Source organism: Salvia splendens, chromosome 20 (assembly GCF_004379255.2).
Source record: "Salvia splendens isolate huo1 chromosome 20, SspV2, whole genome shotgun sequence".
NCBI classification, from domain to species: Eukaryota; Viridiplantae; Streptophyta; class Magnoliopsida; order Lamiales; family Lamiaceae; genus Salvia; species Salvia splendens.
In genome coordinates this window covers 23,660,081-23,675,273 of record NC_056051.1, presented here as the reverse complement: position 1 = coordinate 23,675,273, position 15,193 = coordinate 23,660,081, and the positions used below count along the sequence as shown (strand labels likewise).

General features: G+C 36.9%; 4 protein-coding genes across 5 annotated transcripts; 3 read left to right on the top strand and 1 right to left on the bottom strand.

The window, feature by feature from the left end:
• The first annotated feature begins 1,489 nt into the window (after positions 1-1,489).
• LOC121780677 (lysM domain receptor-like kinase 3) lies at positions 1,490-3,194 on the top strand. The gene has a single exon (XM_042178308.1). The coding sequence runs from the start codon at positions 1,659-1,661 to the stop codon at positions 2,886-2,888; it is 1,230 nt and encodes a 409-aa protein (XP_042034242.1). The 5' UTR covers positions 1,490-1,658; the 3' UTR covers positions 2,889-3,194.
• Positions 3,195-5,406: 2,212 nt separating this feature from the next.
• LOC121780559 (ATPase GET3B-like) lies at positions 5,407-8,096 on the top strand. The gene is made up of 11 exons (XM_042178157.1): positions 5,407-5,674; positions 6,022-6,233; positions 6,310-6,372; positions 6,487-6,597; positions 6,693-6,767; positions 6,843-6,911; positions 6,993-7,058; positions 7,141-7,215; positions 7,284-7,382; positions 7,576-7,710; positions 7,829-8,096. Exons 1-11 carry the CDS (start codon positions 5,482-5,484, stop codon positions 7,964-7,966), a joined length of 1,236 nt encoding a protein of 411 aa, XP_042034091.1. The 5' UTR covers positions 5,407-5,481; the 3' UTR covers positions 7,967-8,096.
• A 1,019-nt stretch (positions 8,097-9,115) lies between these two features.
• Positions 9,116-10,647, top strand: LOC121783047 (OVARIAN TUMOR DOMAIN-containing deubiquitinating enzyme 9-like). Its single transcript, XM_042181086.1, has 6 exons — positions 9,116-9,283; positions 9,398-9,471; positions 9,596-9,650; positions 9,754-9,951; positions 10,033-10,117; positions 10,238-10,647. Exons 1-6 carry the CDS (start codon positions 9,146-9,148, stop codon positions 10,327-10,329), a joined length of 642 nt encoding a protein of 213 aa, XP_042037020.1. The 5' UTR covers positions 9,116-9,145; the 3' UTR covers positions 10,330-10,647.
• Positions 10,648-10,780: 133 nt separating this feature from the next.
• LOC121783046 (amino acid transporter AVT1C-like) lies at positions 10,781-14,887 on the bottom strand. Of its 2 annotated transcripts, none has more exons than XM_042181085.1 (13): positions 14,789-14,887; positions 14,328-14,596; positions 13,587-13,909; positions 13,239-13,453; positions 12,846-12,869; positions 12,416-12,596; positions 12,074-12,293; positions 11,798-11,933; positions 11,691-11,710; positions 11,409-11,554; positions 11,279-11,322; positions 11,135-11,197; positions 10,781-11,058 (listed from the first exon to the last, which is right to left on the bottom strand). In XM_042181085.1, exons 2-13 carry the CDS (start codon positions 14,510-14,512, stop codon positions 10,963-10,965), a joined length of 1,653 nt encoding a protein of 550 aa, XP_042037019.1. In that variant the 5' UTR covers positions 14,513-14,596; positions 14,789-14,887; the 3' UTR covers positions 10,781-10,962. The 2 variants fall into 2 exon arrangements, with proteins under 2 accessions (XP_042037019.1, XP_042037018.1); XM_042181084.1 differs by having other exon boundaries at positions 14,328-14,589.
• Between the last annotated feature and the right edge of the window lie 306 nt (positions 14,888-15,193).

The following is a 15,193-nucleotide window of genomic DNA, read 5'->3' as shown; positions in this document are numbered from 1 at the left end:
GGCGGTTTCAACGGGGTTGAGGGAGGGATTCAAATTTTTTTCTTCTTTTCTTTTTTTCTTCTTCTTATTTTTGAATTAGTTGAATTTATTTGGTATTTTATTTGCAGGTTACGGAGGAGGAAAATTCCATCACGGAGCAGGAAAATCTACATAAAATCTTTAATTAAGATTTGAATTAAAGATATTTTGTTTTAATTAATTTAGTTTAATTCGCAGCCCATTGTATTTTATCACGGACTAGACTTTTATATTAATTATTTAATTTATCGGATCCAACACGGAATTGAGTCCAATAAATATTCCTCACGGACAGGAGTTAATTAAATTCTCATAATCATTTATTTCACAAATCCCCAATTAACAACAATTAATTACTAACAATCACTTCACGGACTTCGCAGAGTTAATACCATTAAAACAAGTAATTTAGGTTCACAAATTAGGTTTAGAAAAACGGGTCGTTACATTTATTGTTATTATTATTATTATTATTGGATATCGATAGTTAGGAAGAAGAAAATTTTATGCAACTCCCGTTTTGAAAAATAAAAGTTTAACGGTAAGTTCTTAGTTATCATACCTATTAAATTGGAGTTAGTGTTGATGCTAAATTCCTCTTGCTTCGATGGGAGCATTAATAAATAGGCATGCGGCTTGGAATTTAATCATGCATACGATTATGAGCATGGTTATCATGATAAATTAAAATTTGAGGAACAGCAACATTCAATTTTGTGGCTACTAAATTTTCAAGCTTTATTTTTTTTGTAAAGTTGAATTAAATGCTTCGTCCCCCAATTCCCCAAATAAATAGATGAGAAATATGTGCAAAATCTCGTATAATAGAGTTCGTTGAATTCCAAAATCTAAATGCCCTTGCCACCCACACATTAATTAGTATATAAGTTTTATGATTTATCACATCAGTATTATTATAACACAAATGGCAGGAATCACGTCATATATATCTCAAGAAGAGCACATTATTTCAATAACTATTTTGCATGAATTGACAATTACAAATTGCGTTAGAAACAACCATTAGTCGTCTTGGTTTTGCATTTGGAAATTTTAATAGGTAGCTTTGCATACGCAAAATTCAAATGTAGACTAGAAGAAAATACGTCATTTGAATAAGTAATAACTTTATATAATGTCGATTTTATATAATTGGATCGCCTCACTGACCATAACTAGCCTTAATGACCATTAAACGTGTTCACATAAGTGCACAATGATGTTAATAACAAATTTTTAATCATAATCAAAATAAATCACGATAATATAGATTAAATTATTTTATTAAAACTCATTTTGTGGGTCAAGAAAACCGGCACCAACTGAATCTTAACTTAACGACATTATTGCCGCTTCAGTTTGAGGTGGCAAAAATGATTTTGGTATTTTATTTTATGTTGTGAATTTTAGAATAAAATTAATTTTCAACAAATCAACGTTTAATTATGATTTTAACACCCGCGGAAAAGGACTTCACTAAAAACCTCCAAAATTCCACCTGCAATAAAACACCTATTCCTCGCCGCTGCTACCTACAAAACCACCGCGCTCCGCCGCCGCTCCCACATCTAGCCCCTTTCTCCGAAATCCTACTTCTCCGCATCCGTATTTGTCTAACCTCGAATGCCTCCGTCTCCTTCATGTGCAAATCCAAGAAAAAAATGACCAAACAAGTGATCCAACCCACCCCCAAATCGCCATCTTCATCATCACCTAAATCCAAAAAATCCACCCAAAATTCCTCCTCCTTCTCCACCGCCTCCGGCAATTACACCCTCCCCAGCACCGCCTCCACCTCCAGCTTCTACAAAGACTCCCGCCGCTCCTCCGCCTCTTCCCTCTCCAGCCTCCGCGACACGCTTCTCTCCGACCAGACCCACCTCTACGATTTCAATGAAATCCGCGCCGCCACCCACAATTTCCTCCTCAAGCCGCACTCCTCGTCCTCCTCCTCCACCGCGTGGCTCTGCAGCGTCCGCGATCAGCTGGCGCTAATCGTGCAGCGGCGGTTCCGCCGCCAATTGGACACGGCGCAGCTCGTCGATCGCCTCTCTGTAATCTGCAAGAGCCATCACTCTAGTTTGATTAAGCTGAAAGGTGCTTCAATTTCCGGTAGCTATACGTATTTGGTCTATGATTATGTTTCCGGTGCTAGTCTCTCTGATTGTTTGAGAAATCCTAAAAACCCTAATTTTACGGTTTTATCGAATTGGGCGTCACGAATTCGGATCGCCTCTGATATCGCGCACGGCTTAGATTACGTTCATAATTCGACTGGATTAGGATTTGAGTTTGTGCACAATCATATAAAGAGTAGTAGCATCATTGTGATTGAGCCGGATTTGAATGCCAAGATTTGCCATTTCGGTACATCCGAGCTCTGTGGTGAGATCACGAATGTGGTGTCTAAAGAGATGAGCAGATTGCGTAGTAAGATTGATAAATTTGAAGGGACTCGTGGGTACATGGCCCCGGAGTTTCAAAGAAGTGGGATTGCCACACAGAAGTGCGATGTTTACGCATTTGGGGTTGTGATTCTTGAGCTTGTATCGGGGATGGAGGCGTTGACGTACAGAGTTGATGAGGAGAGTGGGAGTTATGTGAGGATATCGGTTGTGGATGCAGCCAGGGAGGCACTGGAGGGTGGGGTGAGGCAGTGGGTTGACAAAAGGCTGAAGGACTCTTATCCGGTGGAGGTGGTGGAGAAGCTGATGCGGTTGGCATTGGATTGTGCTGCAGATGATCCTGATAGCAGGCCGGATATGGGGAAGGTGGTGGTTCGGGTTTCACAGATGTTCTTGGAATCACAGAAGTGGGCGGAGAAGGTGGGTGTGATAACTGACTTTAGCGTCTCCTTTGCTCCACGGTGATGCTTTTCAAAGTTCTAAACTGGAGTTTTGGTTTGTCAAGCCCTCCCAAATTTTGAACCATGTAGATTCTGTTGCTGTGTTGCATAACTATTGTAGATTTTAATGTATGCTTATTTATTACCTCATGACTTTGGTTTGTCAACTTGTGCAAAAGTTTAAATCTTGTAAAGACTGGAAACACACTAGCTGCAAGACTTTTCAGCTTACTAGTCATTTCTTTGTTAAAGAATTCATTGTAAATTTTGTGATATGTTGCAAGTTGTATGAAAAGAGTTGATATATACAAAGGAGTTAAGATTCTCTCAACCATTTGTAAGTCCTATCTTCTTCTGAACTTTGTCCGAATTACTCGTAGAAAATAATTTCTTCCTGTTTTCTTGTGACTCATGGCCTTAAACTAACAAAGCTGATTTGTTCATGATTTCTGGCATGTAATTACTAGAATTTTTCTACTGGTGAATGTTGCTATGTAATCTCATATAGTTTCTGAACTTTTCAAGTATGCTGATGCCTTGTGGATGTTGGGTTGAAGAACTTTAAGTTGTTTCATCGTTATAACGCTAACAAGATATGCAGCTGCAGGATACCACGGGAAGATTTTGAAGGTTCGTTGTTGCATATGGAACAAGTGCATAACTTTTCTGCTAGAAACATTGAGATTAATTGATTCTTGTTTCGCACATCTTTATCATGTCTTAGTATATGCTCTGGAATTCGAAGTTTTTCCTCGTGCAAACTTGTTTCTTTTGCTTGATATGCATCGCTTTCATTCGTTTCATGGTCGAAGGTGAAATTCTTGCTATTTTTGCTTCATTTATGATTAAATACAAGACTGCAACAAGTTCTTCCCATTCACCAGGTCAAGTCTTGCCAATGCTGGAATTTTCTGTCTTTTTGTGTGATGTATTATGATGGCGAATATATATCTTAGTCAATGAAATAATGGAAGCCATGATGATGATTATGAGTTTAGGAGATGACTTTTTCAAAGATTTTCTGGGGAGTTTCTGTTTGTAGTTATCTAAAATATTTGGATGAATTTAATCTGAGTGCTCCACACTAACTCAAAAAGAAACCAAGAATCACTTAAAAATTGGTAGATTCTTGTGTTAGTTCTCTAGCATTTGTTTTCTTCTACATTTATATTATCCCATAGCAGTTCAATTTGAATTGAATCGCTTTGATTTGATCAATTCTTGTATATGGAGTATATGATATGGTTGACATAATTTAGATGGATATGGGAATCCCATAATTTATTTATTTTTTGTAGTCAATACAAATTATTTTTTTTTTTGAAATTAAAATTTTTATAATAAGTCATGGGCGGCATTGCATGCCGTGTTCCTGTTTGTTGTCGCAATACCTTCCAACACTTATTTTATTTTTATTTTGAGGCAACTCGGTCAATTAAATTAGTGTGATGATGCATTTGCAACAATTATAGTTGTAATATATTTTTTTTATTTGGTGTTTTAAAACCTCAAAATGTATAATGATTAATGAGGATCCATATAGTATACATGTAGGTTGTGCATAATATCGAACGATCAACGATGCATGTACAATCACTATAGTTTGAATATTTTGAACACAATTTTATTGCAATTTTAGGATACTAACATTTTAAAATCATGTCATTCTCTGATCTTTTCCACCACACCCTCTTTTTGGTTATACAATTTCTTAAATAACTTTTATGGGTATTATTAGCAAATGCTTGTTTCTTGAGTTTCTCATTTTTAACCACACATGATGCAAAAGGTAGGCCTTTTCCAGTGGGTCGCATAAAATGGACTGAGCCCAAAATTTGTTGGGCCCAAAGATTTAATCTACAGTCACCCTTCGCAGAGATGATGTCTTTTTCCGATTTTCATTTACAAAAAATTGACAAATAAATCATGGAAGATTAATGAAATTTTGGTTCATATCATATTTTTCAAAGATTAAATTATAAATAACGGAGTTTGTAATTTTCACTATAATCTCATTCATCTCATTTTCATCCAAATACGTGATTGCCAATTTTTAATACTCCTATGTGGACATGTTATGGTCATATTAGGAACGTTAACTCTTTTTTTTGCTGATTGATCTATATTTATGTGGTGGGCGTCGTGTGATGTGCTTAACATCCGCTTCTAGATCATTACGTATATAGTAGAAAATGATAAACGTAAAAATATCAACATATCTTGATTTTAATTTACTTTATAAATAAGAGACTAACCAAAATTTTACATATTTTCTTTATCTTGCAACTTGCCGTTTCTGAATCCTCTCTGAGATTTGTAAGAATCAAATAATATTAACCCAATGCTTATACACATGCTCGAGTATATAGTCGATAGTAAGTATTGGATGGATCATATTTTAATTTTTATTCGTGATGTAATAATTTTTATTTAGTTGAATAAAACGTTACATTTAATGTAAATTTATAATTACTATCTTATTATCATAATAAAAAAAAATAACTATCCGAAAGTAAAATCCATTGGAACACCATTTTACTTTGCCATAGCCCATAGGTGCTCTGTTTACGTAGTCGAGCTCATCTTCACCCATTCTCGCGTCTCTTTCCAAAATTGTCATGGCGTCCTCTCCTTCTTCTTTCTCAGCCAGTATCACTGATTTAAAACCCATGACGATTATGGGCAATAATTATCGCTGCCTTTTCTCACTTCAACAGGATTTCTCCCCTTTCTTGAAATCCAAGTCAAATTTTAGCTCCAGTTTTTCGTCTCTTTCAGTCGCTCGGAAATTGCACAAAAAAACATTCCAAGGTAAGCTTTTTAATCCGAAATTCGCTCATTTTCGTTTAATTTCCGTCTGGATTAGGATTAGTCGGCACATGTTTAATGTGTTCTTTTGTTAACTGATGAATTTCTTAATAGTAGTTCGTTTGATTAATTACAAATTCGTGCAAGGATTGAGTAGTAATTTGACCAACTTCTGCATAGCTTCAATTCAATATTCATGACATTGCTGCAAAAGGGTTTGAACAAAAAATGAAGTTGACAACTTAGCCTAGATTTTGAGATGCCTTAGTTGTTGTGTTTGCGAAATTGCATAAAAACGATTTCTTTGTTGGCTAACAACAATGATGCTATTGGCCAATCTCATTTGGCAGTGAATTCAGTCAGTGTTCCAACAGAATCAGTAGCTGGCTTCGATGAAATGGTTTCGGGAACACAACGCAAGTATTACATGCTCGGTGGGAAGGGGGGAGTCGGAAAGACTAGCTGTGCTGCATCACTTGCTGTTAAGTTTGCAAATAATGGCCATCCAACACTAGTGGTTTCAACTGATCCTGCTCATTCTTTGAGTGACTCTTTTGCTCAGGTTCAAATATAGCAATTTCAAGAAGTGATTGTTAATTTGTTATAGCTGTTGTTACTTTAATTTGCTTCTTGTTTAGGATTTAACCGGGGGGAGAATGGTACCCGTTGAAGGTCCCATTTCTCCATTGTTTGCCCTTGAGGTGAGTGAACAAGTGTTTTGCCTATGAATCATTTTGTTTTTCTGTTATTCCTAATCGAAAGGCCATATCTTGTTGTCCAAAGTGGAACAAAAATTGAATGAGTTGCTGGGACAGATAAACCCCGAACAAGCAAGGGAAGAGTTTCGAAGTGCCAGCAAGAGCAATGGTGGGAGTGGTGTCAAAGATTTCATGGATGGAATGGGGCTGGGGTTAATCGCGGACCAGGTAAACATTGTTTCCAAATGTACATGCCCTCATTTCAAAGTCCTTACCTTCGTTGGCCTCTCAATGACATGTTTTCGGATTTGATATGACCATAGCTTGGGGAATTAAAGCTTGGAGAGCTCCTGGATACACCTCCTCCGGGCCTTGATGAAGCTATTGCAATTTCAAAGGCATGTTGTGATTATGTTAGAAATTCTTGCTTCCATGTTATAGACTCCATTGCTGACTTCTGAAATATTTGCTAGGTTATTCAATTTGTTGAATCACAAGAATACAACATGTTCACACGGATAATATTCGATACTGCCCCGACTGTGAGAAAACCAGAACTTATTTTTTTTAGCCTAGATACTTAAAGTTTGGCTGTGCTGATGAGCAACGAGCTGTTTCTGCAGGGCCATACTCTGCGACTTTTGTCATTGCCGGACTTCTTAGATGCATCAATTGGGAAGATATTGAAGGTAATATTGTATAAACGATATAAACAATAAAGTGATTCAAAGATTTTCAATCCTCAGGTTTACCCGACAATACCTTTTGCAGTTAAGACAGAAGATTTCTTCGGCTACTTCAGCCATAAAATCTGTGTTTGGGCAAGAAGAAAATCAGGAAGATAGTGTAAGCTTAATGAATGCAAATATTGTTTCTTATCCAACTGTATCCTGACTTCATTAGTTCTCTTGTAGGCCGAAAAGTTAGAGAAACTAAGGGAACGAATGATCAAAGTGAGAGAGCTCTTCCGTGACACAAACTCTACAGAGTTTGTAATAGTAACTATTCCTACGGTAATATCATGTTAGACTCTGATAGTTCTCTCCATTTTTCAGAACAATACACTTTTAATGTTTCCTAATTTGAACTAGGTTTGAATGTAGTGTATTTTGCATATGACCGTATCCGCAAACTAGGTTAATATGCTTCGTTCTCTTTCATATACACGCAAACATGGTTTCGTAAGTCAAATTTCTTGCGTTTCAGGTGATGGCAATCAACGAATCATCAAGATTAACTGCATCGTTAAAGAAAGAAAGCGTTCCTGTCAAGAGACTAGTCGTTAACCAAGTTCTTCCTCCTTCTGCCTCTGACTGCAAGTTCTGTGCAATGAAGAGGAAGGTATAACATGACCATATCTCATCTTTCTTGAACCAAAAACTTGTCTCAGCGAAGAATAAATTTTGATGTGAATTGGAAGTTCCGTTTGCCTCTGACGAATATCTGATTTATACTTCAGGATCAAACGCGTGCTCTCAGCATGATCGAGAGTGATCCAGAGCTCTCAAGCCTGACGACGATCCAAGCACCTCTCGTTGACGTGGAAATCAGAGGTGTACCCGCGCTTCAGTTCTTAGGTGACATGGTTTGGAAATAAAACATGTTCGGACATGGTCAATATAAATACAAATGTTTGATATTTTCATTTTAGATATTTTATAACAGTGTATAATCGTTAGTGATGATATTTCTAAAATTTAAATTCAATAGTATCGAATCAAAATATAGTATTACGACTCTATAACAATTATTTCATGCAGAAAATGCTCGAATATATTGTCGCTTAAATTTTTTTTAACATTACAATACACTTTTGTCACGAAAAAAGGGAATACTAAAATCCCATTCACATATTTTGGTGGGCGCTATAGTTTTTTTCAATTCTAGTATTTTTTAAAATCGAATTAACCCATTGGAAAAGGATATAACTTATATTATTATACAAAAAATAACACTTGATTAATCTAACTTAAAACTATGTTTATGTACATTTATTTTTTTTATAATTTTCTTTTACTATATTCCTTTTCGATCACACTGAATGTTGGCATGTGTATATGCAGTATGTGTGCATATGTGTGTGTTGTGTGTGTGCTATAGCCTATATGTATACAGTGTGTAAAGTTGCAATGTACTATAATTATTTGAAATTATTATCTAAATTTCAAATGGCAGAATTGAGATGATTTGTAATTCAATTCTAATCCAAATAAAATTTTCAGTATCAAATACAGTATTGAATTTTAAATTAAAAGCTTCTTTCAATCTCACAACTACAAAACGAAGCCTTAATATCCGGATAATCAATAAAATCTCATATACCATTGTAAACAAAATAAGATAGATTATAACAAAAATATCCAATGCTAAGGACTGAAATGCCTGCATTTTACGTTCTTAAAATGCTTGTATTTAAGACATATATACAATAGAGGAGTCCCCTCATTTAAATTTCCATAAAAAATCTGTATATTCTTAGAAATTACTATTTCACTATGATATGAACGGCAAAACTAAACTTGACATCTTTGTTGCTATCTGTTAGATTAAAATTTAAATATATAAGAATCTTGCAATACTTTCCTTATTTGCACTAGTCTTATCACATTTCTGTTAGGTAAAAAAACAAATTAAAAAATAAGAATCAGATTATTTTCCTTAAGTAAGATACCTCCATTCGTTGCTTATAAATAGACCCTCTCATAAACTACAAACGTTACACTTTTATTCATCAGATAACCAGAAATATAGTTTAGTTAGTTCAACTTTGCTTATCATGACAATGCTTCGCCGCCCTTCTTACGCTGCAATACTAGCGAACGGCCCTTCCGCCTACAACGCCAAGATACCGACGAAAGGTGCTTCTACCTATGATGCCGAGATACCGGCTAATGATGCTTCCGTCTATGACTACGTACGATTTTTTTTCGCAAAAATTATGATCAAGAAATAACGTTTTCTTGCATCGTGTATTGTAGCATTATTATGTCTTATTGTTTTCTTGATAGTGTTTTCGTTGCCGTTGCAGCACGTTCCTAAAATCAATGAAGAAGTTGCTTCATCAGACGATGTTTCATCGGATCATGAAAGACTTCTCAATAGGTATTACTTGCTTCCTTTTTTTATTTCTTGATTATTAAGTTTTTGGTTTAAACGAAATTAATCGAATATTTTACGCTTGTTTTGTGATTCTTTCTTATGTTTTGTGAAACGTTTTTTTCGACAGGTTGGAGCTATATGAGCTAGTCGAACACAAGATTATGGGAGACGGTAACTGTCAGGTTCGTTCGATGTTTTTTGAGATTTTGAGTTGTCTCTTTATATGCATTTGTACTACCCGAACTTCCTAGTTCGCGGCTTAATTACATGCGTTTCTTTCTGCAGTTCCGCTCGCTGTCTGATCAGATATACGGGACATCAGACTACCACGGCCTTGTAAGAGAAGAAATAGTCCATCAGCTGAAGTCGCAGCCCGAATTTTATGCCAATTTTGTCCCCATGGCTTATGGAGACTACTTGAAGAAAATGAGCAGAAATGGGGAATGGGGAGATAATGTTACGTTGCAGGCCGCTGCTGATTGCGTACGCTCTCTTATCATCCCGTCTCTCTTTTATGTTTCGAATATGTTCATTCATCTATTCACATCTATTGCTTCGTTGCAGTATGGCGTAAAGATCTTTGTGGTTACTTCATACAAAGTTACATGCTACATTGAGATTCTTCCAAAAGTTGTGAAATCAGACACAAGTAAGTTTGTTTGTATTGTTTGATGTTCTGTTTTCCTCTTATGCTGATATAGATCACAAGAAGCAGCAAATGAACATTATGTACTAAACAGAAAACTTGGTATTTTTGTGTAAAATGCAGCTATCTTGCTGAGTTTTCGGGCTGAAGTGCACTACAATTCGATTTATCCTTGCCAAGATGGCAAGAACAAGAAGAAGTCGTGGTGTATGTGAACTGGGAACGTCGTCGCTCATGACTCCAAGCCCATCCCCCTCGACACCTCCTACGTCGAGCCAAGCAGATACAGAAAAGCCTGTCTCAAGCTCATCGCCACACGAGCCGGCCATCTCCTCCTAGGCATCCCAAATGGGCCGCGCTTCCTAGATTATGTTTGTTTGATCAGTCTAATGAGTCGAGCGTGATTATAAGCTCCTTTCCGGGTTTTCTTTGTCGGTTCTTTCCCGGATCGCAAGAGTCGAACCGCATAGGGTCATTAGAATCTGTAATCTCCCATTGGATTCTAATAAGAAAATAGATATTTTCAAAATCTCTTGACCCTTTTCTCTCTTCTTATCCCCTTTCTCATCAACCAATCTGTTATATGGAGTGTTTATTATGAAATAGGCTAATTGTAAACATAACTCACCTGCAATCTCTGTTGGTTTTATAGAATGAGTGAATTAATTAGCTAAACAATAAATATAACTAGAATGAGAGGTATAACATAAGTTGTTCCCAGCATCAAAAACTGTTGTGCATACAATGAAATAAAGAATGATACTTCTGCAATCAAAATTTAAAAGAAACTGATGCAAACTGATATTTAGTACAAATTGCACTCATACAAATTGCCCTCACCACCATCATCATCTGAGCCTGTCGATGATTTTAGACAGAGCTGAATAGCTTCCAATCGCAGACGCCACAACGCCAATTCCAATCACCGACACACACATCGCCCTCTGCAGAGAATGAAAGAGATGGTCAAGCCTTGGTATTGAAGCAAATGCCTTTCTTGATATGGTAAATTAAGTCTACCTGGAGTAAGCTCAGTTTGCCTCTTAGGATGCTCAAATAGCAAGCACACGGAAGAATCAACGTCTGCACACAACAGAACTCGTGAGCCATAGAAACGAGCCAGTGTTGCAACAGCTAAAGAAGTGGTGGTTTAGAGACACTTACAACTAGCATCGTGAGAAAGGATCCTATCAATGCACTCACCAGACCTGCATCGCAGTGGAGGAGTAGAATTAATTGGTGCACGAAGCACTTGCAACGACTCGTTGTGGGAGGCACACAACAACAAACTTACCAAAGAATGGGATGCTAAGGCCAACCAGCAGGGTGGATATCACCAATAATGTCCTTATGATGAGCGAATACATGTGGGATTGGGCATTTGTGGATGGTATCAATTCTTCGAGACTCATTGCTACCGGAGCCATGGTTAGTGCATACGTGTTCATGGTCAAGGACAAGACAGCTTTATTATTTCCTCACATCCATAGTAAAAAAATGCAGCAAAATTAAAACCGAAAGAAATTTGAACACAACTGATATATCTTCTAATCATGTTAAATCGCGTAAAGGATATTTTGTAAATGGATTGACAACCTGCAAAAGAAAAAGAAAACGATGCAAAATTCATTACTATGAGGCAAAAATTCGAAGATAGTATCAAAGCAAAGAAATAAAGCTTACTGTAGTCCAAACAGCAAGTTTAGATGCAACTAAATTGTTAGGCATGTTGAGGGTGAACTGCGATTTTGTTCCATCTCCGAACATATAATATCCCATTATAGCAGCTCCAGCGTACATCAACGTGCAAAGACCAAAGCTGCATCGACTCTCATGCGTCAAAAATAGTGAATTCGCAAAATAATGAAGTCATTAAGAAGCTTCGAGGTTCAACAGATATTGACATATCACCTACTCGAAATTTGTCCATAAAATTGTCACATAGTTCAGTAGATTTACCTCGTTAGGAGGACTGCAGGGTATTCGCTGGGCTTTTGCATCGATGAGTATATATTGGGGAAAACGGCATGCCCAGAGTAGCAATAACCGTATAGACCTATAGCAACAGGAAGACTGGAAAGGTTGATAGCTGTCCCTGGAGCATGGACGTTGACTCCATCCACTGTGCCAACCCAAAACAGGCAAACGACGACCAAGGTTGATGCGAGGACACCTCCAGCTGCAAAAGTTGAAAAAAGAGAGTGATTATAGACACTGCTGATGATGAACAAGCATATCTATTTTAATCATATCAAACGAAACTCAGAAATTTTCTCCCTTTGGAGAATAAGCAATACTCACCAGAGAGGTAGCTCAGAATACTCAGGTCTCGTAACCAAACAGTAGGAAGAACGGCCAGGGTGGTAGCTAACGCAAAAATATGATGTGAGTCCAACTCAAAGCCTCCAAAGTTCAAATGCGCATTTGGAAATAAAGATGATAAGTTATCACCCTCCAAAATTATATACTCAACACAACAAGCCTGCAAAAAGCAGATGATGATTCAGCAAAGAGTGTATTGATGCTCATGAAGTTGTGAAGGCCGATGTAGCCAAAGTGCACAACAGCCACAAATATCTTTCCTGATGAAACCGCAGGGGGGGAAGAAATCGATTTATGGCAGATCATAAAGCATAGACGAAAGAAAAGTTTGTCGTTATATTAGGAAAACTGAAGTTGGGCCTATTGTACTGTCATATGAGATTATCTCAGAGTTGCGAAATGTACTTACATATAACTCCACGTATAAAATAATCTGCGTACACAGGAAAACGAGAAAAGGATGTCAGTTATGAACACACAATCATGTTTAGTTGATAATAGAACAATGCAGTAACTCTCTGATTTAGATTTGAGCAAAGCCTTTTTCCTAATCATGAAAAGTCTTTCCCTTAAACAAGACCATGATTCAGATAGAAAAACTTGGGACTTTTCATATATGATCTCTGAATAGCTCGCTACTCGATCAAGGTTTACATAACGGATGGAGAAAAAAACTACCCTATGTAACTGCAGTTATTGTCTGGGACTGTCCCATCCTCGAAAAAATAAATAGATAATAAACTCATAGATTTCAACCAAAAATGTCAGTGAATAAGATTGACAAGATTGCTATGAAACTCACGGATATGATAATTCGTCCTGTAATGCCAAAGGCAGCCTGGCCAATGTCCGGGTACGTTTCAAGATCAGGCTGGCTGTCCAAGCAGTGGCGCAAGAGAATTCCAGTATAGTAAGAGAGACACGCAAAAAGAACTAATATACAAAGCCCGAGCCAGCCTCCTTCTCTGATAGCATAAGGCGTGGAAAGTATTCCAACTCCACATAGCACGTTCATACCTGCATAAGATCGCCATAAGCCATATCTGTTTTATGAACTAATCCTCTGTGGAACTAAAAGATTCAATATGGATAGAATGATGTTTAACACAAACAAAAAAATCTTCCAATTAATGATATGGAGAAAACAAACCATTCAGCACAGCCTGTCCATATGTACTCTGATAAGAAACTGGAGGCTCCTGTGCGATTGAAGCTCTCTTATCAAGAACTGCTTTTCTCAAACTGGATTTCCTCGAGAGCGCAGGTGGCCCATAGTAAGAACCACGCGGTTGTTTGGATTTCTCAGCCTCTAACTGTGGCAGAAGTGGCCTGACAAATGAAGGTAGCCTGTCGGGAGTGTGCCTCCTCACGAGGGACGATGACAAGAACGAGCTCCCCAGCTGTGATAGCGATGGTGGCCCCAAGAAAGTGAGACTCGGAGATGGAACAGTACCGTATAAGTCCATGGTTTGCCTGTAACGCACATTTAACAACATCATTCAATTCATTGATCAGTTACCAACCACATCCCGAATCTCCAACGAGACGACTGTCTACATCATTCAACCTGCTACTTTCATATTCCTCTCATCAAGATCCAGCCATTGAATTGTGAACCGATCCATAACATTCACAACTAACTATCTCAAGTAATTGGATCTCAATAACATAAAGAGCATTGAAGCATTTGGTTTAGTTCCCATATTCATCTCATCATCAAACAACACATACACATAAAACAAAGGGCATGGACATAAAATGAATGATGTTTCACCACAAACAACAATCAAATTGATACATTAATTGGATAGATTAGATCCCATCTTCAGCTCATCATTAATTAACACAGAACACACATGAAAAATTACAAAATGTGTGATAATTTTTATACCTGTAACTTTGAGGCCAGGCCGTCTTGCTCTCGTGATTGGCATTGTCATTGTCGTCGTCGTCGTTGGAGTAATTCGAATGTTCGGAATCACTCCCATCACCATCACCATCTCCATATTTGTAATTCTCATCTTCTTCTCCCTCACTTTCGATGTAGAAACTCTGCTCAGATGCGGAATTCTTCATCGTCTTTGCCTATTCCCTCTCCCTTCAAAAGCTTCAAATCCAATTCAAATTGCCGCTTTTCTATTCAATATTTATACCTACAATCTTACATCATCATCATCATCACATGAAAAAATCTTGAAGTCTAATCAAACATATATATATGAATAATGAATTAATGTGCATGTGCATTGGATTCAATAATGAAGAAATCATTCATTAAAATTGAAGAGAAAAAATTGAATCACTGGAAATACGGCTAGAATGTTGGTTGTATGCAGAAACGAAACAGCTTACCTCCAAACAATTTTATTTCAATTTTTTGAGAAATTAAATCTACAATGGTAAGAATATTTAAATGTGTTGTTTTCTTTTCCTATTCATATTAGATTTCTGATGCACTTTTATAATTATTGGATAAAATAAAAATCTGACTAAGTGATGTGTAGATATATTATTAATTATTGATTACAAAGATTCTTAATTATATACTTTATTCAGTTAATTATTAAAAGAGTAATTTGCTTCATAGTGTAAATCCAAAAATCTAACACGTAGCTAATGTTGAAGGGCCAAAAATAGAAAAACAGATCTTTGCTTATTCGATTTTACACTTCCCAACCAATTATCACCCACGTTATTTTATGCTATTGTCCAAATTCATTGCACATTAATTGTCGAATTATACAGCTGAGTGTTAGT